Raw genomic sequence first — 25359 nt, forward strand, 5'->3', positions numbered from 1 at the left:
TATGGCAGGCAGAGTATGGGGTATGGCAGGCAGAGTATGGGGTATGGCAGGCAGAGTATGGGGTATGGCAGGCAGAGTATTGGGGTATGGCAGGCAGAGTATTGGGGTATGGCAGGCAGAGTATTGGGGTATGGCAGGCAGAGTATTGGGGTATTGCAGGCAGAGTAATGGGGTATTGCAGGCAGAGTAATGGGGTATTGCAGGCAGAGTAATGGGGTATTGCAGGCAGAGTATTGGGGTATTGCAGGTAGAGTATGGGTTATTGCAGAGTATTGCGCAGGGAAGGATGGCTGGATCTGTGACTGCAGTTGTCACAGATCCAGCCACAGCAGCTGCTGACACCCGCTCCCCCCCCTCTCTCTGTACCGAACGGTACAGAGAGGAGAGGGAGGAACCGGCGTCATCAAATGACGCCAGTTTGTTTACAAGTGATCGCTCCGTCATTTGACGGAGCGATCACGTGGTAAATGGCCGCGATCAGCGGCTGTTTACCGTCATCCGTGATGCGCCGGGTCTTCTAGACCCGGCGAGCACGGACACTTCCGCGAGCGCGCCCCAGGGGACGCGCAAACGCGGAAGTGCACGAGGACGTCCCAGGGACGTCCTGTCAGGGTAACTCGACCGCGCTGTAGCAGTATTTTTGCTATAGCGCGGTCGGCAAGTGGTTAAAAAATACACAAGTTATTTTAGCTCCCCCCAACACAGTATATCATTTTTGGTAAAATATAAAAGATGAGGTTTGCATCTCGTAAAGGGATCCTAAACCTGTCTAGCCTTCACGGATACTGAACCAGCCAAACTAATCTCCACCCTATACTCCGCCATTCGTCTTCCTAGTACAACAGCCTTGGCCTATGCTGCCAAGACTAGATGGGAGGTGGGCGTTGGACTACTTGAGAATGAGGATTGGGATGAAATTTTGGAGGGCGTGAAAAAAGTCTCCTCCCCCAAACTGTCAGACCGTCTACAGTTGTACATTATACATAAGACGTACCTGACTGCTCAGAGGATAGCGTGTTTCAAACCCATGTACAATCCAGGGTGCCGCCTCTGCGACCACACCCCAGCCTCCTTCTACCATCTTATATGGTCCTGTCCAATTATCCAAGCATAGTGGATGCAGGTGATACATCTCCTGCACGACGAGATGGGCTCTCCTGCTACTCTAGACCCAAAGATGTGCCTGCTCAGTCTGCTGCCGGAATTAGACGCTGACAAACCCCTGCGTACCTTTCTACATGAGACGCTCTTCTTGGCGAGAAAGGTGGTGGCCCGTAATTGGATGCAGACCCTACCCCCCCCCCACAATTCAGTGCCTGAATAAAGAGGTTAACGACACCCTTCCATATAAGAAACTGATTTATGTCCAAAGAGGGTGTCCGCTTAAGTATGAGAAGGTCTGGAGCAGATGGTTGGCGGATGGGGAAACATGTACTTGATATGTTTATCCTTCACTCCCCCCTCCCTTTTCCCTTTTTTTCTCTCCTCTTCTTTGTCTCCGTTGGGTCTTTACTTTTATGTCACCCAGATACTCCACTGTGTTTATGTATGTATTACTTTTTTTGGCCACGATGGTTTATATCGATTCAATTAACCTCTTGCCCACCGGGCCTATTCTGGCACTTCTCTCCTTCATGTAAAAATCAAATTTTTTTTGCTAGAAAATTAATCAGAACCCCCAAAAATTATATATATTTTTTTAGCAGACATCCTAGGGAATAAAATGGCAGTCATTGCAATACTTTTTGTCACACCGTATTTGCGCAGCGGTCTTACAAGCGCACTTTTTTGGGGAAAAAAACACTTTTTTGAATTAAAAAATAAGACAACAATAATTTTTGCCCAATTTTTTTATATATTGTGAAAGACAATGTTACGCCGAGTAAAATGATACCCAACATGACACGCTTAAAAATTGCGCCCGCTCGTGGCATGGCGTCAAACTTTTACCCTTAAAAATCTCGATAGGCGACGTTTAAAAAATTCTACAGGTTGCATTTTTTGAGCTACAGAGTAGGTCTAGGGCTAGAATTATTGCTCTCGCTCTACTGATCGCGGCGATACCTCACTTGTGTGGTTTGAACACAGTTTTCATATGCGGGCGCTACTCGCGTATGCGTTCGCTTCTGCGCGCGAGCTCGTCGGGACGGGGCGTTTTTAAAAAAAAAAAAAATGTTTCTTATTTATTTTTATTTATTTTTATAATTTTTTACACTGAAATAAAAAATAAATAAAAAAATATCACTTTTATTCCTATTACAAGGAATGTAAACATCCCTTGTAATAGAAAAAAGCATGACAGGTCCTCTTAAATATGAGATCTGGGGTCAAAAAGACCTCAGATCTCATATTTAAGCTTAAATGCAAAAAAAATTTAAAAAAATTAAACTGTGATTTTTTTAAATGACAGAAAAAAAAATGTTGCTTTAAGACGCTGGGCGGGACTGACATTTTGACGTCACTTCCGCCCAGCAGAGCTATGGGGACGGGTGAATCCGCCGCAGAGACCGCCGTTATCGTTTACAGGACCGTTGGCACTAAAGATGGATACCTCGGTTGTGGCAGCAGCTGCTGCCGTTACCGAGATATTCATCTTTAAAAACATGACGTATATTTACAGTGGGCGGTGGGCAAGTGGTTAAGTTGGTTTTTCAATAAAAAAAACAAAAAAAAACTGTCTAGCCTTAAAGTGGTTGTAAACCCACATATCAAATGTTAGTACCCAAAGTTATCCATAGGCAATGCTTTAAAAACCTTAGAATTTTATTTTTTTCATTGTCTTTTAATTTTTGTTTACTCGATTTTGTTGCTATCACATAGGGGTTGACAAGCCCCCCTATGTAATAACATAATGGATAATAGAGATCCTCTTCAATGACACCTGTTTGATGGGACAACATGACCGTGAAAATTGTGCAAAGGGGAGGCGGCACTTTGCTGGCGATTTACAGCCACCCAAATGGCATTGGCACCAAAGATTTAATACTTAAACTTTTGGCAGGTGGTCTGTTAATTCTTCACTTTCTTGAAGAGTTCCAGGTACCCTATTATCTGACACATGGTATGTCTAAAGCCCTGTACACACGATCGGTTCGTCTGATGAAAACGGACCGTTTTCATTGGACGAACCGATCGTGTGTGGGCCCCATCGTTTTTTTTTATCCATCGGTGAAAAAAATAGAACCTTTTTTTAAATCTTTCTTATGGTTAAAAAACCGATAGAAAAAAACGAACGTCTGTGGGGAAATCTATATATATATATTAAATTTGTCTGACTTTTTCTGTTTATAGTGCCAAAAACAAACAAAAAAAAACAGTAGTGATTAAATACCACCAAAAAAACTCTATTTGTGCTGAAAAAATTATATACATGTAATTCATGTACAGTGTTGCATGACCGAGCAATTGTCATTTAAAATAACACAGTGCCATATAGCAAAATATGGCTTGGTCATGAAAGGGGGTAAGTCTTCCAGAGGTCAAGTGGTTAAAGCGGGGTTCCAGCCACGATTTTTTTTTTTAAAGTCAGCAGCTACAAACACTGTAGCTGCTGACTTTTAATAAGGACACTTACCTGTCCTAGGCGCCTGCGATGTCGGCCCCCCGAGGCTGATCCCTCGATCATGGCAGCTCGCGGCGCCGCCATCCTCACTAAGGGAAACAGGCAGTGGAGCCTTGTGGCTTCACTGCCCGTTTCCTACTGCGCATGTGCGAGTCTTGCGGCGCTTTGTGAATGAGCTGGTGCTTTCTGGGATACACACAGTTCCCAGAAGGCAGCGCGCCCCATTCCCCAGAAGACAATGCGAGGAGGACGAGGAAGAAGACCTGCCGCAGTATGGGAAGAGGCAGATTAGGAAGATCCATACAGCAACCACCATTTTAATGTTGGGGACATTTCAGACACTTGTAAATGAGTAGCATTGTTTATAAGCATTCCATCAACGTTGGAGGTTTTGACACCCCTGGTCCAAAGATTACTGTAATCCTCCCTACATTGCCCTCTATTCTGATGTTGAAATGTCCAACTCATGGGAGTTGATTTACTAAAGGCAACCCCACTCTGCACTAGTGTACTGCAAGTACAGATCTGAGGGGAAGCTCTGAAATCAGGGGAAGTTCTGTTCATTTTATCATCCAATGATGTGCAAGCATGAGTGCAGTTTTTTTTCCTTGCATGTCCCCCTCAGATCTACAGAGACTGCACTTCCAAGTGCACTTGTAGTGCAAAGTGGATTTGCCTTTAGTAAATAAACCCCATGGTGTTCATCACAGACACTTTTGTTTTTATAAATCAGCCATAGCAATCTGTGTTAGCTGTATAGCTAGCATCAGAGGCATAACTAGAAACTTCAGGGTCCCAGTGCAAGAAACCATTAAGGGCATCCCTAGGCTCCCAACCGGCGCCCTTCCCATTCCCATTGAGCGATCCTTTATTATGGTCCCACAGAAGGCCATCTTCTTGCCGTCTCCGGGTCCCCCCATGGTGGCGGAAAGCCAGAGCCTAGTGCGACCTTTGAGATCCTAGTAGTGTTGTAGTTTTTTTATTTTTGTTGTTTATTTTTGTATTTTGTTTTACCATTTTATTGTATTTCTTATATTTACAATTTAATTTTTTACATATTTTTTATTGAGGGGGCTTTGTTGAAATATCCCTAGACCCTAGCTATGAATGAATATGAAAAAAAAAAAATAACTGAGTCGGCGATTGGTTCCGATCACTGACTCATTCATTAAGAAAAGGAAAGGGACCATATATGATACATTTAGAGACTCCTTCCCCACTCTGCATCCTGACAGGCCCCCCTGTGGGGGTAGGAAAGCACACAGGTGTCTGGGGCAGCAGGACAACGATAGGGAGATGGCGGGAACGGCATGTAGGGGAATCAATGCCCTCCATTGCCCTCCTGAAGCCACTAAATGTCTGTGAGAGGAGGAGGAGAATTGGGCATTCATAGTACGATCAGTTCCTCTACATGCCACCACCCCCATAGCCCTCCTAACCAGGCATACAGGGAGAATGGGGCCGAATTGCAATGGCAATCCCTGTACGTTTGCCCCTGGCTAGCATTATTAATGTTACACAGACTCTCTGGAGAGTTTCTGAGTCCTGCCGCTCCCAGTGGTATCCTGTCCAGCTTGGACAAGGCCTTCAAATTGAAGTTCTGTTAAAATAGTATGGCAAGCACAAAGTTAAGACAACATCTACCACTAAGGTCAAACACTGGCTCTTGCATTGTCAGTAATCAATTTGCTCTAAAAGAAAACTGTAAGGCCTCATACACACGACGAGAAACTCGACAGAATCCATCAAGAAACTTGGTGGGAGAGCTTTTTTGCCGAGGAAAACGGTTGTGTGTACGTTTTTCATCGAGGAAACTGTCAAGGAACTCGACAAGGAAAAAAGAGAACAAGTTCTCTTTTTCCTCAACGGGAGTCTCAATTTCCTCGTCGTGTTCCTCGTCAGGCTGGTTTTCGACGAGAAACTCAAGCGTGTGTATGCTTAGAAACCCGAGCATGCTCAGAATAAAGTATGAGACGGGAGTAAAAGTAGCACATTTTTCACGCTGTAACAGACTGAAAAGTGCAAATCGTCTCTTACCAAACTTTTACTTAACACGCAGTAACATGAGATTAGCAAAAGCAGCCCCATGGGTTGTGACAGTGGAATCAAACTTCCCCTGCCATTGTATGTGTTGTACGTCACCGCGTTTGAGAACGAGGAGATTTTGTCTTGACGTGTGTACGCAAAGCAAGCTTGTCGAGTTCCCCGACAAGCCTAACAAGGAACTCCGACGAGTTCCTCGGTCGTGTGTACGAGGCCTAAGAGGTAGAAAACAGTATGGCATGTATCTACTGCATTAGGGCCCTTAATTGCCAGTATAAAATCAATGTACAGTCTGCTGCCGCAGGAGCCCCTAACTCTTTCTGGAGAGCTCACTTTCAAAGTGAGAACATTTATATTCCATGGTAATGGAATGGACATAGTAATCCTAAACGAATACTATTAGGCTTCATTTCCATGGACGTTTTTACAGCCACTTTTCTGAGCGTTTTTTGCAGCTTAAAAACAGCTCTCCATGTTAGTCTATGGCCTCATGCCCACCATGACGTTTTTGAGCTGTAGATGGCTGAACCGTTTTTTAAGCTGCAAAAAAAACCCAGGACCAGTGCGTTCTGAAGCTCCAGCTATAGAGCTGTAAAAACACCAGACGTTAAAAAACGCTCAAAAACGTTCAAAAAACGTGCAAAAATGCTACCGCAGCGTTTTTGAGCTCCAGCTCCAAAAAAAAAAAAAAAGCGGCATTCAGATCCTCAAAATAGCAACATGTTGGAAACATATAAAATTGGCCAGAGGTGCTGGGTAAGTGTCCTCCAATCAGCAGTCCATTTCTGGAAGGGCCAGGTGAGAAGTTACACAATACTCTGGGGCTCCTCACTCATCTAATCTCCCTCTGTGGAGATTGCATTCCATGTCCCTGGCATGCCATTGTGGATCTCTCTCAGTGCAGATGGCAGGGTCTCTGTATTTAGTAGTACAGCAGGTAAAGCTTCATACACACAATACAATTGTTGACCAACCAAGTGTCTGATTTTTGTCCAAAGGGCGTGTGCCAGGATCCTGTCTTGCATACTAATAGTACACAATTGTCGTGCCACAAACACGAACATACTACAAGGAATTTCAGCTCTTGAGCGCCTCCCTTTGGGTCCCTTGTTTGGTGAGCATTGATTCCGAGCATGCATGTTTGTACTTTTCAATGGTAATAAAGTGCAGCGCAAAGACATAAAAATTTAAACAACATCAAAAATAGTGATCAGATAAATATAAAATTAAGACTCTGATAATGACACAAAGAGAAATCCATAAAGTGCATCAGTGAAAAAAAGTCCAAAGGTGCTCCAAATAATGAAGTGACTATTCGTGATAAACATCAGAAACGGTGATCAACAGGAAGGTTCCTCCACCACTAACTACAGATGGCCCCTCACCTCAGCCATTCGACCATGGCTAGGTCACAAAGCTTTTGAAAAACCTCCAAGGTAAGTACAGGACACTTCCAAGTTAAAAAGGTGTACAGCAGGCAGCAGGCAACAGACGGCTCAGCACTCCCAAAGACCACGGAGAAATTTGTATGTCTTCTTTCTTGGCAACTCTGTATTGTTTGGCAGCTGTGTAAATCTTGGGACTCAGCTCTCTCCCTGGCAAACTGTCTGCCTCCTATATCGCATTCTGTCCCACGGGTGCGGATACGTTTTGGCCGCCGTTACAGCCAATCAGAGTCTTCCTCTCTCTCTCTCTGCTCACTCTCCTTCTCTAGTAGCCCTTTTCATCAATGGGAAGAGGACGTGCCGAGCAGGTGAACGGGCTCAGGAACAGAGGGAAATCCGCAGCTCTTGTCTTCAGTAGCCGTAGATGGTTACCAAGGAAACATCAAGGCCCAAGCTAACTGTGGGATCTAAGGGCAAAAAATAATAGACATTTAAGGTCATTTATGAAAAGGGCTACTGGAGAAGGAGAGTGAGCAGAGAGAGAGAGAGGAAGACTCTGATTGGCTGCAACGGCGGCCAAAACGTATCCGCACCCTTGGGACAGAATGCGATATAGGAGGCAGACAGTTTGCCAGGGAGAGAGCTGAGTCCCAAGATTTACACAGCTGCCAAACAATACAGAGTTGCCAAGAAAGAAGACATACAAATTTCTCCGTGGTCTTTGGGAGTGCTGAGCCGTCTGCTGCCTGCTGCCTGCTGTACACCTTTTTAACTTGGAAGTGTCCTGTACTTACCTTGGAGGTTTTTCAAAAGCTTTGTGACCTAGCCATGGTCGAATGGCTGAGGTGAGGGGCCATCTGTAGTTAGTGGTGGAGGAACCTTCCTGTTGATCACCGTTTCTGATGTTTATCACGAATAGTCACTTCATTATTTGGAGCACCTTTGGACTTTTTTTCACTGATGCACTTTATGGATTTCTCTTTGTGTCATTATCAGAGTCTTAATTTTATATTTATCTGATCACTATTTTTGATGTTGTTTAAATTTGTATGTCTTTGCGCTGCACTTTATTACCATTGATCACTATTGGGATTTCTATTTGAATTTATCCTTCAGTGCTGGCTTGCAATTTTTTAGGTTTATTTAGTTTAATTTTTCCAGCGCTGAATTTCTTCATTATGTTTGTACTTTTGACTTTTGTGTGACAGATTTGTGTACTGACCATCAGAAAATCTGACGACACACCGTTGTCCGCCGAAAATTGACTAGCATGTCATGCAACATTTGTTGGCAGGAAGTTGGACAACAATTGTCGCAAGGAGCGTACTAACGGTCAGCTTTTGGGACAACGGTCTGTCAACAGACAATCCCCTGCCAACAATCGTATTGTGTGTACAAGGCTTTAAGCGTCGTACACACGATCGGAATATCCGACGGGAATTGTGTGATGGCAGGCTGTTGGCAGAAAATCTGACCGTTGACATCTGACAATTGTTGTCGGATTTTCACTGGACAAATGTTGGATAGCATGCTTTAAAATTGTCCGCCAACAAATGTGTGTTGTCGGATTATCCGAGTGCGTGTACACAAGTCCTTTGGACAAAAGTACAAACACGCATGCTCGGAAGCAATGCTCACCAAACAAAACATTAGCAGAAGGTGGCGCTAAAGAGCTGAAAAAACATGTAGTTTTGTGTTTGTTGGCCAACAACTGTGTGCCATTTGTATGCAAGACAAGTTCATGGCCAATGCCCTTCGGACAAAAGTCCTATGCTTTGTCTGCGGAAAATCCGATCGTGTGTATGAGGCTTTAGACTCTCACTCTATAAAGAACAGCACAGCAGCACAAGGCTGCCTCTCCTGGTTGTGGTTTCACAGCACAGTTCTTTAGGTTCCACTGCTCACATCACACACCAGGGAGGGCAAATGCATCTCTGACCCTGCAAACCTCTCTGGTGCCCAGTGGGAACACAGATGGCCTTTGTGAGCTGTAGGAGTCTGGCTCTTGGTCCTAGCAAACAGGACATTCCTTTACACAGCAGACACAACTTTCAAGTTTGGGCTCTCCTCATAGTCAATCTAGTGGGTAAGGCTAAAACCCAGTCCCGGAAAGGCAGCCAATCCCAGTCCTCCCCAGTCTCCAATAAAAAATGCCCACCACCCCATCTGTACGAATGACACTTCTTCTCTTCTGGTACTGTTGCAGACCTAAAGTCCAAGGAAGCTAGTGGGGCTACACGAGGAACACTTCAATGTGCAATAATGTGGGTTTGTACAAAGTTATTGCTCGGCAGCACATTGTTTTTAATTGTTCAGTATGTTTGGCTCTATTGCCTCGTACACCCGATCAGTTTTCCCAACGTAAAAACTGTGAGGAGAGCTTTTGGACATTTTTCCGACTGTGCAAAAACTGCTGGACAAGAAAATAAACTCTTTTTTCCCGCTGGGAAAACCGGCGGACTTTTGCCCGGCGGTTTTTGGCAGTTTTCCTATGGGAAAAACTGCAATGGAGCATACACACGATCCCCAGCCAAAGCTCCATCCAGGGGCAGACTGACCATTCGGGCACTCGGGCACTGCCCAAGGGCCCCATGCCACTAGGGGGTCCCATCAGGGTTGCCAGCCCCAGTAAAAATAGGGACAGTATGTAAAAATCTGTGTGTTTTTTTTAAATCCCAAGGTTATAGCTGCCCCGCCTCTCCAGTACCTTATCAGTGTGTGTATATATACTGTGGGCCAGATTCTCGCCCAGCGGCGTAATTTTGTGTGGGCATAACGTATCCGCTTTACGTTACGCCTCCGCAACTTAGACAGGCAAGTGCTGTATTCTCAAAGCACTTGCTCCGTAAGTTGCGGCTGCGTAGCGTAAATCGGCCGGCGTGATTGACGTTTTTCCCGAACGGCGCATGCACCGTCCGTGGAATTTCCCAGTGTGCATTGCTCCAAAGTATGCCGCAAGGACGTCATTGGTTTCGACGTGAACGTAAATGACGTCCAGCCCCATTCACGGACAACTTACGCGAACGACGTAACTTTTTCAAATTTCGACGTGGGAACGACGGCCATACTTAACATTGTTACGCCGCACTTATGCCACCATATAGCAGGGGCAACTATACGCCGGGAAAAGCCTAATGTAAACGGCGTAACTTTACTGCGTCGGCCAGGCGTACGTTAGGGAATTCGCGTATTTAGCTAATTTGCATACTCGACACGGAATTCGACGGAAGCGCCACCTAGCGGCCAGCGTAAAAATGCAGTTACGATACGACGGCGTAAGAGACTTACGCCTGTCGGATCTAACAGATATCTATGCGTAACTGATTCTAAGAATCAGGCGCATAGATACGACGGCGCAACGCAGAGATACGACGGCGTATCTGGAGATACGCCGTCGTATCTCCACTGAGAATCCGGGCCTGTATGTGTGTGTATACTGTGTGGCCCCATAATCTATTGCCTGGGGGCCCCATTATTTTCCTATTGCCTGGGGGCCCCATGAGTAGTCAGTCCGCCCCTGGCTCCACCTCAGTTTTCCTGTCGGGAAAACCATCCGTGTCTAGGGGAAAAGACTAAACTGAGCAGGTTCTAGGCTTTGCCCTCCGGATTTCCGATGGGAACTTTTCCTGTCGGAAATCTCGTACGTGTGTACGAAGCATATGCCGCACAACAGTTAACTTAAACAAGTTTTTTTTTTTTTTAGAATTTCTTTTGTGAAGTTTTTTTTTTTACCTAAAAATCACGCCAGTAACAGAATTGAAAGCCTGATGTGGCAACTCCTTCGGTTGGCCATAAGGCCACACTTAATTTTTTTTTGCTGTGATGCATTTTTTTTTTTTTACGTGTTTTATTTGCCTACTTCGATACAAACATCTATTTCACTGGATTTAAAAGTAAGACTCTAAAGTAAATATAAATCTGCAATACAGTAGATGTTATGTAATATTTGATATCTTTTTTTCTTTACAGATGCCTCACAATGCAGTTATTGCCACAAACGTGCCACTTGCATAGAAATGGATAATTATATAACATGTGCATGCAAGCCTGGATATGTTGGAAATGGTATTACCTGTACAGCCTTGGCGTCTTCAAATAATGCCTCCTGCCCAAAAGGATACAAGTGGAGTCCCCAGTTAAAAAAGTGTGAGGATATTAATGAATGCCAGATCGGTGAAAACATATGTGCCAGTACCTGCTATAATAGGAATGGCGTCTACCTGTGTGCTTACAGTGCAAGTGTTCCTTGCCCAGTCAATCCTTGTGAGGCTGGAAAGGACTGTTTAAGAACGAATGGAGTTTTACAATGTGTTGATCCATGTACTTCTTCTCAACCCCTTGATGCAAACAACAGACTGTACACGATTAATACCACTGGGGTATTCCAGACTGATCGCTATAACTATGGGTGGTTTCATTATACAGAAGGTTTTAGAATGAGAGAATTAAATGCTGGCTACATGAAATGTGGATCTCTTACACCTTTTTCTCTTGGAGTGGCGCATACAACTATTACACAAAACATAACAACGGTTCCTCTTCTGGTCAACTCAAAAAACCCAACCACGGGCCCGAACATTCAAGCAAAAGATTGCGGAAGTTTCTATGCTTACAAGTTTTCGGGCATAACGCAGTATGCGGTCTATTGTACAGGTGAGCGGTTTGTTATAAATAAAAGTACCAAAAAAATTGTGTGCTTGTGCACATAAATGCATTTAAAAATGCACTTTTCAAAATCTCATGAAAGACTTTGGAATACTGTGATTGAAAGTGATTATTTTGCAGGGTACAGTAGACTGGTGTCTTCAGCAGAGTTCACTTTCCATTGCATAGTGTAGCCAGTTATAATCCATTTTGTTTCTTTTTTTTTTTTGCATTAGAAAGGTATGACAACCGCAGGCCAATGCATTTTACATGAGTTTGTGATGCAACTGCCACTATGAATACAAATAGGCAATGTGCAGTTAGTTTTGTTCCGAATTTAATTTCGGACAAATTTTTTGTTTTTCGGAAATTCGGATGCATTCGAATTTCCGAATTACAATAGAACAGTGGAACCTTGGATAACGAGCATTATGCGTTTTAGGAGAAAGCTCGTAATCCAAAGTACTCGCATATTAAAGCGAGTTTCACCATTGAAGTCAATGGATACAAAAATAACTTGTTCTGACTTCAATGACATGCAATACCGCACGCATGCGGCCAGAGGTGGGGGGGGCGCCGGAGAGCCTCGGGAACACACGGAAAGGCCCGAGGACAGTTCTGCTGACCTCGGCAAACCTCGGAAAGGCTCGGGAAAGGCGTATTTCCGAGTCTTTTCGTTCATTTCCGATTGGCGCAGATTGGCTCCGTTCGGCTATGCTCAGCTCCCGTGCCCCCCCACCTCAGGCCAAATGCGGTACTGCACACCGCTTTGGCTTGAATCCTGCTTGTTTTGCGAGACAACACTCGCAAACCGAGTTAGGATTTTAAATAATACAGTGCTCGTATTGTGAAACGCTCGTTAACCGCGTTACTCGCAATCCGATGTTCCACTGTACTGAATTTCAACAAATCCAAACTAACGGAAAAAAAATGGGACGGAATTCTAATCTTTTCAAATCGTTTTTTTTTAAAAGATTGCGAATTTGAAAAGTTTGCAAATTTAATTTTTTTTCTAATAGTTTTCAAATTCAAATCATTTTTAAATTGGAAAAGTTTGCAAATTCGATTTGTTGTCAAATAGTTTTCAAATTCGAATCGTTTTCAAATTCGAAAAGTTTTTGGATTCAAATAGTTTTCAAATTTCCAAAGTGAATAATATATATAATAGAAAATAACAGACTAGTATAGAGAAAATAAAAAAAACAGAATAGTATAGAAAGAATATAACCATCTTCCGAAATTCGAATTGCAAATAGAATAATTTTGAATTTGAAAGGAATAGAATAGAAAAGGATAGAATAGAGTATAAAATAAAAGAAAAGAAAAGAATAGAATAGAATAAACAAATAGAAAAATAATAGAATTAAAAAAAACAATAGAATAGTATAGAAAGAATATAACCATTTCCCAAAATTCAAAAATATCAATTGTTTTGAATAGAATAGAAAATAATTGATTAGAATAGGAAGATGGTTATTTTATTTCTATTCTGTTGTTTTTTTCTATACTATTCTGTTATTTTCTATTCTAATCTATTCTTTTCTATTCTATTTCAATTCAAATTTCTATTCCATTCTATTTTTTTGTATTCTTTACTATTCCATTCATTTCTATTCAAATTTCAGAAGATAGTTATATTCTTTCTATTTTATTATATCCTTTTTTTTCTATTCTATTCATTTCTATTCTATTCAATTATATTCTATTTTATTTACTAATCTAATTTGTTCTGTTTTACTCTATTATATTATATTCTTTTATTTTCTGTTATATTATTTTTTTTAATTCCATTCCTTAATTTTGTATTCTATTTTATTCACTTTGGAAATTGGAAAACTATTTGAATTCAAAAGCTATTCGAATAGTTTTCAATATCAAAAACGTTTCAATATCAAAAACTTTTTGAATTTGAAAACTATTTGAATTCGAAAACTATGTTCTGTTTTACAATTATATTCTATTGTTTTATTTTCTGTTATACTATTTTCTATTCTATTATTTTTTTCTATTCCATTCCTTTATTTTCTATTCTATGTTATTCTCTTTGGAAATAAGAAAATGATTTGAATTGGAAAATGATTTGAATTTTAAAACGATTTGAATTTTAAAAATGAGAATTGATTTGCATCGTATAAATGAATTCCGAAAACGAATTAAACGGGTTAAATCGAATTTAACTAAACAAATTTATGTAAATAATAAATCAAAACGAAACTAAGCAAATTTTTTTGTTCTGCACATGTCTAAAAACAAATATACTTTATCAAAGTGCCAATTGCTGGTCATTGGCGACAATGTACAAACTTGCCATAATGTGATCCATGTTTCTTAACAGAACCTGAAAGAATGCATTCTCATATTGACATTTTCTTGCTTCAGCATCTAATACCTGCACAAGCCAAATGCCCCGTACACACGATCTGGCTTTTGCCCGGCCAAATCACATCAGAATTCCAACGGAATTCCATCGGAGTAAAATAGAACATGTTCTATATCTAAACTCTGACAGAATTCTTCTGAATATTCGATGAAAAAACTCTGATGGGGCTACACACGATCGAAATATCCGATGGAAAAAGTCCATCAGACTTTTTCCATCGGAAATTCCGATCGTGTGTACAAGGCATAAGTGTTAGTCCACCCATTAAAGTGTTAGTCCACCCAGTATTTCTATATGAGTTCTTGATAGACATTGATGTCATTCACATTTCCTAAAACCCTTAAAACCCAACCCATCTCAGAATAAGTCAGCTCTTTCCCCTAATGGAGAGCTTTTGGCCGGGAATCCCGGCCGTGTGTATGCTCCTTGCAGTTTTTTTCCGACTGAAAAAATGCCCAAAAACCGCCGGACAAAAAAAGAGAAGCAGCTCTCTTCTTTCCCGCCGGGAAAACAGGTGGACTTTTGCCCGGTGTTTTTTGGCAGTTTTCCCAAAGGGAAAAATTGCGATGGAGCATACACACGGACAGGATTCCCGACCAAAGCTTCATCGCAGTTTTCCTGTCGGGAAAACCGCCTGTGTGTAAGGGCAAGACTGCCCGAGCAGGTTCTCGGCTTTCCCCTCTGGATTTCCGACTGGAACTTTTCCCGTCAGAAATCCTGCAGTGTGTACGAGGCATTACACATTCCTGTGTCCTCCTAAAAGTTTTCTAGCAATACTGTATTTTATGGAAAGTCTGGGTGACAAGATGCCCTGTTTCTTCACTTAAAGGGGTGTTCCGGTGAAAAAAAAAAATTAAAAGCCAGCAGCTACACATACTGCAGCTGCTGGCTTGTAATAAATGGAAACTTACCTATCCTGCAGTCCCTCGATGTTGGCACCGCGGCTGATGTTACCATCAGCTGTCGGGTGCTTCCATCGCCATTGCGCCCGACAGCCTTTCGGCTTCACGCTGAGAACCCTACTGCGTATGCACGAGGCCCCGCTCCTCTCTCCTATTAGCCTAGAGGCCGGGGGAGGAGGAGCCCCACGGTGACATCACAGCCGCGGCCGAACTCCCGGAAGTGGGAAAGGATACCTGTCTTTGACAGGTATTCTGTCCCCCCCTTCCCCCCCCGAAAGGTGCCAATTGTGGCACCGGAGCGGGGGAGGAATCCGATAAGCAGAAGTTCCACTTTAGGGTGGAGCTCTGCTTTAAGGCTAATCAATATGTGTTTAGTATGAGAAGATGAGGAACTTATTTGGAAGCCAGGATGAGGACATTTTTCTACAATGATCCTGTACTCATGCAGAGCAAGGCAGAAGACTCACTTGTTTGGTGGTATTCCCAGCTGTACATGTTTATCTTCTCATTGTTTGCTGGGAGCGGAGAGAAATTCTCAAGGAAGAAATACCTATTACTTCCAAATATGGAAAGCACGTGACTCAATCTTCTTCCTCCCACAAGGCAGCTCAGTGCTTGGCCGCTCAGGCATCCAACATTGTCATGTAGTGATGGGGTCAGAGTTCTCAGACCTCTGTAAGCTCTAAGTCACACTTTATAGCTTGCAAAATGCTTCCTTTCTTTATTTCTGGTGGCCAAGTGAAGTAGCTAGGGTAGAGGAGGATAAGGGGTAGGTAAATGTATGCAATTGGGGAGAAAGGCAGTTATTTGTAAGCAAATCTGTTGCTCTGCCCTACATAGGAAAATCAATTTTTAATAAGTTAGAAAGTAAATAATTGCAATGACGTCAACATAAACTTTTGATAAAGTCGGTGTGTGTTCTCAGTCGCTAAAGTGCATGTGTAGAGTTAAAGCAATATGTAGGCTACGATTGTCATTTGATTAGCCAAGAAGTTAGGATTTTCCAGATAGTAAGAATTTACAGCCTCCAGAATTTCTCAGTACAAGTTCCCTTAAAGGGGTTGTAAAGGTTTGTTTTTTTATTTTCTTAATAGGTTCCTTTAAGCACATTGTTGGTTTACTTACCTTTTCCTTCCATTTCCCTTCTAATCTGTTTTTCTTTGTCTGAATTTCTCCCTTCCTGTTCCTCCTCAGTAAGCTGTTCTGGCTGACTAACCACCGCTCGGATGATGGTGGAAATGGAAAGCTTACTGAGGAGAAACGGGAAGTGAGAAATTCAGACAAAGTGATAAAACATTTAGAAAGGAAAACGAATGAAAAGGTAAGTGAACCAACAATGCACTAGCTTAAAGGAACCTATTTAGAAAATAAAAAACAAACCTTTACAACCCCTTTAAAGAGATTTTCTCATTGAAAAAATATTGCGACTGCCATTGTTGGCCCTCTTTAGAAGATGCTAGCTGCCTGGCTGTGCCTGACTTTAATACATTTGATTCACTGACTGAGAACAAGTACAGTGTATGTCTTCAATAGGACTTCATGTACACAGGACATTTTTACAACCTCTCCTGAACTATTTAACTTGACAGATAGTAACCCATGTTTAGGGCCAGTTCACACCATAGAAACGCAATCCGGATGCGTTCCAGGTGATTTTTTTGCATGCACGTTTTTGATGCATTTTTGATACGTTCCAGTGCGTTTTTGGTACGTTTTTGATGCAGTCCAGTGCTTTTTTTCACCCCACTTTTTTCTTAACCTTAAATAAGTACAATTGTGTTCTTGTGTTTTTGGTGCATTTAGGTGCGTTCCGGTGCGTTCCAGTGCATTTTTGATGCATTTTACAGCGTTCCAGTACAGTCCAGTGCAGGTAAAATGCAGCATGTACTACTTTTTTTTTATGGAACTGGAACGCCCTGGAATTGCAAGCACTGGTGTGAACTATGCCATTGAAAACCATATAACCTACTTTCCATGTGTTTTTGATGCAGAAAAAAATGCACTGGACTGCATGTGGTGTGAACTGGCCCTTAAAATATCTGTTTTGCCGTGTTTACATGCCACGTTTAGCAGCGTTTTTCCACGTTTGCGTTTAGAAGTGTTTTTATTTTTTTTAAATGGGCAAAAACGAAAAACACCTATAAACGAAAGGCTGCTAAATGCGGGTTACTGCGTTTAGAAGCGTTTAGCGTCTGAAACTAAAGAAACGTCATTGTCTGAACTCATTATAAGCACCTATAAACGCAACTGCCTAAAAACGATAGTAAAACAACCTGTGTACATGTACACATAAGATAACATTGAAAAAGTGTCCAACTGCCTCTGAACATCCGTTTAGCAGCAGCAGTGTACATGAGGCCTAATGCCGCGTACACACAACCGTTATTCATGTCATGGAAAAAAACAAAGTTTTTCTCAACGTCATTTCTCTCAAGCCTGCATTGCATACACACGGTCGTGATAAAAAATGCTCGCGCAAATCGCGTTGACGTACGACCGCACTATAAATAGGAAGTTCCATTCGAATGGCGCCACCCTTTGAGCTGATTATGCTAATTTCCCGTTTCATAACTTGCTTCTGAGCATGTGCGTTTTTTTCCACCTCGTTAAAACGTACACACGACCGTGAAAAACGACGATAAAAAATAGAGCAGGTTCTAAATTTTTAATGGCCATTTTACGTAGACAAAAATGCTCTGGAGCCTACACCGAATCGTTTTTGACGACCAATTTAAAAAATTTAATTTTTCTCGTCATGAGAAACAGTTGTGTATACGTGGCATAAGTGTTAGAATTCCTGAACTTTATGCCTGTTCCAGGTCAGAGACCCTTTTAAACCAATGCATGAAAATGGCAGCCAGAGAACTAACATTCTTAAAGAAGAGGTCAGCAGTGTCAGCCCCAACATACTATACTTAGGGGTTAATTCCTAGGATATGCTGAACTATCAAGTGAAGTAAAATTACAAGTATTTACTGCATTGCTTATGTTAAACCAGTAACATTTTTTTTCTGTTTCAGAACCAGTACCTCCTGCAACAACCACACCAACAACTACAACCACAACCACACCAACAACTACAACCACACCAACAACTCCAACTAGTATATCTACCACTCACACATCACCCTCCGCAAATAACGACACTTCAACTATCACACCTGCCGCATCCTCAACCCTTCATAGCACTTTAATTCTTACAACCACTACTCCCACATCAACCGACACAACTTTACCTATTTCACCCACCGCTCCCACGTCAATCTCTACATCTCATGCAACACAAACAAGCATTTCTGCTGAAACCACGGCTACTATTACTGAAACAACAACAACAACTACATGTGTGGAAACTGATACAAATTGTGGCCCTGCCATTACTTCACACCAAACAAGTATGGTAACTGATACAACTTCTGTCACTGACACTACTCTCACAGAAACAAGCACCTCACACCAAACAAGTACTACTACTACTGACACACAAACTACAAGTGTGGGAACTGATACAACTTCTGTCACTGACACTACTGTCACAGAAACAGGCACCTCACACCAAACAAGTACTCCTACTACTGACACACAAACTACAAGTGTGGGAACTGATACAACTTCTGTTACTGACACTACTGTCACAGAAACAAGTACCTCACACCAAACAAGTACTACTACTACTACTGACACACAAACTACAAGTGTGGGAACTGATCCAATTTCTGTCACCGGCACTACTGTCACAGAAACAAGCACCTCACACCAAACAAGTACTCCTACTACTGACACACAAACTACAAGTGTGGGAACTGATACAACTTCTGTCACTGACACTACTGTCACAGAAACAAGTACCTCACACCAAACAAGTACTACTACTACTACTGACACACAAACTACAAGTGTGGGAACTGATCCAATTTCTGTCACCGACACTACTGTCACAGAAACAAGCACCTCACACCAAACAAGTACTCCTACTACTGACACACAAACTACAAGTGTGGGAACTGATCCAATTTCTGTCACTGACACTACTGTCACAGAAACAGGCACCTCACACCAAACAAGTACTCCTACTACTGACACACAAACTACAAGTGTGGGAACTGATCCAATTTCTGTCACCGACACTACTGTCACAGAAACAAGCACCTCACACCAAACAAGTACTCCTACTACTGACACACAAACTACAAGTGTGGGAACTGATCCAATTTCTGTCACTGACACTACTGTCACAGAAACAGGCACCTCACACCAAACAAGTACTCCTACTACTGACACACAAACTACAAGTGTGGGAACTGATCCAATTTCTGTCACTGACACTACTGTCACAGAAACAAGCACCTCACACCAAACAAGTACTCCTACTACTGACACACAAACTACAAGTGTGGGAACTGATCCAATTTCTGTCACTGACACTACTGTCACAGAAACAGGCACCTCACACCAAACAAGTACTCCTACTACTGACACACAAACTACAAGTGTGGGAACTGATCCAATTTCTGTCACTGACACTACTGTCACAGAAACAAGCACCTCACACCAAACAAGTACTCCTACTACTGACACACAAACTACAAGTATGCTAACTGATACAACTTCTGTCACTGACACTGACACTACTCTTACAGAAACAACCAACTCACCCACAGCAAGTACTCCTACTAGTTTTACTCAGACACACACAGTGACCCCAACTAATGCCCCTCAAACCATCAAACTAACAATATCTATCTTTGGCAGCTCTGAGCTTATCAATTTTCTATACATTCCTCTATATAATTCCACTAGTAATACACCTCTTCATGTGGTTCTGGAAGCACAAGACAGCAGCAATTCAAGAAAGCATGTTATACTGGTTAATTCCTGGTTTGCCTTTGGAAATGACACATCTGAAGACCAAACTTTCTTTGACAACTATAAAACTAAAAAGTAGGTTGCATGCTGCAACATTATATACTGAGTTTGAAGCATGCCATGAGCCATGTATTAATCACAAAATGAGTATTGGCATAGTAGTAAGGATTGTAATAGAACCGGGGCCAACCTAATTCTAATGAAGTAAGAACTAAATTTCTGGAGCGATTTTGTTAACTCTTGGAGAAGTTTGCTTTCCACTAGGAAAACAGTAAAACTACTTATGATCCAATTTTTCATTTTTAGTGCACAGCTGTCTGTCTTTAAAGTGATAGTAAAGGTTCGATTTTTTTTAAAATAACAAACATGTCATACTTACCTCCACTGTGCAGTTCATTTTGCACAGAGTGGCCCCGATCCTGCTGTTCTGGGGTCCCACAGGGGCTGTCTCGGCTCCTCCCCGCTAAAGCTAACCCCCTCTGGGAAGCTCTTTCCCAAGGGGGTTAGCTTGCAGGCACGCTCCTGTGTCATACAGTATGACTCGGTCCCGCCCCAGGCAGCCGCATCATTGGATGTGATTGACAGCAGCAGGAGCCAATGGCTGCGCTGCTATCAATTTATCCAATCAACCGTCAGACTCCATGGAGAAGAGGATGCTGGGGGATGTGCACAGCAGGTGAACGGGCTCAGTTAAAGCGGTTGTAAACCGCATAAACTTTTTTTTTTTTTTTTTAAACCTGCAAGGCAAAAGGCATAATCGGCTAGTATGCACCGCATACTAGCCGATTATGAAATACTTACCTCGGAACGAGGTGAACACCACTTACCTGGTCCACGCCAAGCAGGATGTCATCTTGCTCCGGCGTGTCTTCCGGGTATCGCCGCTCCAGCGCTGTGATTGGCTGGAGCGGCGATGACGTCACTCCCGCGCGTGCGCGTGGGAGATTTAAAATCGGCAGGGTCCGGCGGATGCCGGTCCTTTCGCTGTGGATTCCCCCCTGCGCATGCGCCGCCCCCATTGCGAGGGGAATATCTCCTAAACCGTGCAGGTTTAGGAGATATTCTCCTTACCTACAGGTAAGCCTTGTTATAGGCTTACCTGTAGGTAAAAGTAAAAAAAGTGGGTTTACAACCACTTTAAGTAAAATAGGGGGGGGCCATGACAGCGAGGTGTTTTTTCACCTTAATGCATAGAATGCATTAAAGGATCACTAAAGACAAAAAAAATGTTTTTTTTTAATTACAAACTTGTTATACTTACCTCCACTGTGCAGCTCGTTTTGCACAGAGTGGCCCCGAACCTGGTCTTCTGGGGTCCCTCGGCGGCTGTCTCGCCCCCCCGCGCAAGGACTCAACACCTTAATGCGAGAGAGCTTGCATGGTGTTGAGTTCTTGCGGGCGCGCTCCCGTGATACAGCCGGCGGCCATAGCCACTCACTGTATCACTCGGCCCCACCCCCCCGCGCGCTGCATCATTGGATGTGATTGACAGCAGCACGAGCCAATGGCTGCGCTGCTTTTAGTTCATCCACTGTAACCAATTAATGGCCAGGCTGAGCGGCAAAGAGGATGTCGGGGCGAGCGCGGGACTTTCGAGGGGTCAGGTAAGTAAAATGGGGGGACTGCATTAAGGTGAAAAAACTTTTACCTTTTCAACCCCTTTAAGGTGAAAAAGCACAAACCTTTACAGCTCCTTTAAGCTAAGTTTTCTTTCAGGAAATCCAATCAACATCCACTTAATAGGATTCTTTTTACCAAAGACATGTAGCAGAATACATTTTGGTCTAAATATATGAAGACATTTTATTTTATTTATTTATTTATTGAATATGTTTTATAACAGAAAGTAAAAAACATGTTGTTTTTGTTTATTCAAAATATTCAGTCTTTTTTCATTTATATAATAACTAAAAACAACTGTGGTGATCAAGTACCCCCAAAAGAAAGCTACCTGTGTGAAAAAGATGATATAAATGTAATTTGCTACAGCAATTGCCAATTACATTAGTGCAGTGCTAAATACCAAAAAATGGCCTGGTCTTAAAGGGGGCAATACCTTCCAGAGTTGAGGTAGTTAAATGGAGAGTTGTATACACAGAGCTGAAGAAGACATTTCATATATTTGCTTTCTTTTTCACAGTCACAAGCTCTAAATGACCTTGTAAACAGCTTACTTGAGTCATTGAAGAGTCTCCAAAAATTAGAATCGATGGCTTTGAAATAACAGAGCTCATCCCTTTGAGGCACATGGGTGTAAGCCATCTGGTCCAGGTGTTTTGTCCACCTTTATTTTGTCTAAGTGTTTCTGGACCACATCCATTTTAAGCCATTGGGGTTTTTTTTCAGCTATGTCAATACTTTCCCCACTTGAGCTCCCCCATATTCATGATATACAGGTGTGGAACAGAAAGTTTTTGTTGATGCACTCTCTGGGAGAAAATTCTTGCTATGCAGACATCAACCCTTCCAGAGCTTTAGAAAGGACAGTTTAAATGTTCCAGCAAAAAGTGCAGGGCCTCTTATACATTGGTGTTATGATGCTTAGATGTTTTTGTGGATGGATGTATCAAGACAGGGTTTTACTTGTATGGGATAGGCTTAAAGGGGTTGTAAAGGTAAAAAATGTTTTCCTTAAATAGCTTCCTTTACCTTAGTGCAGTCCCTGGTGTGGAGAAAGCCTCTTGAGGGGGGAGGGGGAGAGCAGGAGTGTCAGGACGCCCACTAACACACAGCTCCTTTCTCTATCTGCAAAGTAGAGAGTGTCCTGACTCTCCTGATCACCCCCTCCCCCTTAAGAGGCTTTCTCCACACCAGGGAGAAAGCCTTGCATTACTGTGTGGAGTTACAGACAGAAGAACAGGAAGTGAGGATTTCTCAGAAGAAATAAGGACATTTAAAAGCAAAATCGAAGGATGAGGTAAGTGAAGGTGGACTGCACTAAGGTAAAGGAAGCTATTTAGGGAATTTTTTATTTACCTTTACAACCCCTTTAACCACTTTAAACCCGCACGCCGTCAAATGACGTCCAAAAAGGGGATCTGTTATCCCGGGTGGAAGTCATATGACGTCCTGTACTTTGTGCGGCGATATCTGAATGATGCCTGCACCTAGAGGCTTCATTCAGATATCATTTTCTTCCGGCGGCAATCCTGCGCACCGTAAGAACAATCATAGCGCCGATTGATTGTTCTTACAGGCGGCGGGAGGGGACATCCCCCCTCCCACCGCCATCCGGTGCTTCTCCGGGCTCTCCCGTCCCATCAGGGGCCCGGAGAGATGATCGCCGTCCGCCGGATGTGCAGCATAGAGATTACTGGTGACCAGATGGTCACCAGTCATCTCTATGACCGTCGGAGGCCTGGGCGCTATGTGATGACGTCAGGCCCGGGTACCCGTAAGTAAACAAACCGCAATTGCAGCTAGTAAGAATGAGATCTGTGAATTTTTTTTCACAATCTCATTCTTTCCAGCCTGGAGGAGAGATGTGGGGTCTAATTGACCCCGCATCTCTCCTTAAAGAGGACCTGTCACACACTATTCCTATTACAAGGGATGTTTACATTCCTTGTAATAGGAATAAAAGCGATCGAAAAAAAAAAAGGAAAAAACGTGTAAAAAATAAATAAGTAAAATAAAAAAAATTAAAACACCCCTGTCCCCGGTAGCTCACGCTCAGAAGCGAACACACACATAAGTCCCAACCACGTATGTTAACGTCGTTCAAACCACACATGTGAGGTGTCGCCGCGTGCGTTAGAGCATGTGCAACAATTCTAGCACTAGACCTCCTGTGTAACTCTAAACTGGTAACCTGTAAAAATTTTAAAGTGTCGCCAATGGAGATTTTTAAGTAACGAAGTTTGGCGCCATTCCATGAGTGTGCGCAATATTAAAGCATGACATGTTAGGTATCTATTTACTCGGCATAACATCATCTTTAATATTTTACCAAAAAATTGGGCTAACTGTAAATTTATGAAACAATTTTATTTTACAAAAAAAAGGCATTTGAAAAATTATTGCGCAAATACCGTGCAAGATAAAAAGCAATGACCGCCATTTTATTCACTAGGGTGTCTGCTAAAAAAACATATATAATGTTTGGGGGTTCTGAGTAATTTTCTAGCAAAAGAATGATGATTTGTACATGTAAGAGAGAAGTGCCAGAATAGGCCCAGTATGGAGGTGGGTTTTAAAGCCCTGTATTGAGGTGGTTAAAGAAGAAATCTAGCCTGAGCTCGTTTGACAGGGCTTCTCCAATGGTCACAGGATTACAATTAGTTTTGCACTCCTGTGACCCGTTTTCAGCAGAGAGCAGGCTGAAGTCCAATCTCTGCTGACGTCACACAGATCAGTCCAGGCACCACGTCATCCCGACTCTGGGAGTCTGTATCCGCCAGGTGCCTAGACTGATGGCAGTCTCAGCCTCTCAGCAACCCGCTGAGAGGCTGACACGTGCGCCCCCTGCCCCTCCACAGCTCAGCGTTCCAGTGAGCGTGGAGGAGCAGAGAAGGACAGCTGCTGATTGACAGTCAGCAGCTCTCTGCTCAGGAAGCCAAGAGAACCAAGCGATCCACAATGTTCGATGGCTCGGTTCTCAGTGAAGAGGCACCGGGGGACAGATGCAGCATCGTCTCCATGCTGCATCCACCTAGGTAAGTATGACTGGGAAAAAAAAAACCTAAACCTATACTTCTCTTTTAAAAGTTCTCTATATTTGCATGTGAATAATGAGGAGGTGTTTGGCAAACCAGAGAAAGTCCAAACTCGAGTTTACACAATGAAAATGCCAAAATGGATGGTGTTTCTATTTCTTAAAGGTTTACTAAACCCTTGTTTTTCTGTTTTGTTTTTTATAAATAACAAACATGTCATACTTACCTCCACTGTGCAGTTGGTTTTGCACAGAGTGGCCCTGATCTTCCTCTTATGGGGTCCCTAAGCGGTGCTCATGGCTCCTCCTCTTCTCGAGTGCCCCGTCGGAGAGGCGCTCTCCTTTGGGACACCCGTGCGGTAGCTCTCCCGAGTTCTGCTGCTGCATCTATTGACACAGACAGCAGGACTTGGCCCCGCCCCCCAGCGCCCGCATCACTAGATTTGATTGACAGCAGCGGAAGCCAATGGCTGCGCTGCTATTAATCTATTCAATCAGGACATTAGACACTTGCTTGAGCTGGTGTGCTCGTCCCCAGGGCGATAAATATCGGGTTTAGGTAAGTAAAACGAGGAGTCTGGGGGGCTGATGCATGACAGAAGGTTTTATTCTATGCATAAAGGTGAAAAACCACGAGGGTTTACAATCGCTTTAATTAACTCTATTAGAAAGACAACTAAAACGCAGATTTCACCAACATCTACTGTATGCCAGGGGCGGACTGACAACTCATGGGGCCCGGGAATAGGAGATTATGTGGCCCATAGGCAATAGATTATGGGGCCACACAGTATAAACACACACGCATACAGTATGCATACACAGTATACACACACACACACACACACAATGTACATACACACAGAATACACATACACACATTGAAAAGGTACTGGAGAGGCGGGGCAGCTAGAATCTTGGGA

General features: G+C 42.9%; 1 protein-coding gene across 4 annotated transcripts in view; it reads left to right on the forward strand.

The window, feature by feature from the left end:
- The window catches only part of LOC120927326 (uncharacterized protein PB18E9.04c-like), a 54909-nt gene that overhangs the window by 23680 nt on the left and 5870 nt on the right, over positions 1-25359 (forward strand). Inside the window, exons 4-7 of one of the 4 annotated variants that reach the window (XM_040337916.1) lie at positions 10960-11643; positions 17937-18364; positions 18482-18761; positions 18963-19857. In XM_040337916.1, coding sequence (XP_040193850.1) covers positions 10960-11643; positions 17937-18364; positions 18482-18761; positions 18963-19857 — 2287 coding nt within the window. Of the gene's footprint in view, positions 1-10959; positions 11644-17936; positions 18762-18962; positions 19858-25359 lie in introns of all 4 variants that reach the window. The other 3 variants (XM_040337917.1, XM_040337915.1, XM_040337918.1) reach the window with 3 other exon arrangements.

Source organism: Rana temporaria, chromosome 2 (assembly GCF_905171775.1).
Source record: "Rana temporaria chromosome 2, aRanTem1.1, whole genome shotgun sequence".
In the NCBI taxonomy this organism is placed as follows: domain Eukaryota; kingdom Metazoa; phylum Chordata; class Amphibia; order Anura; family Ranidae; genus Rana; species Rana temporaria.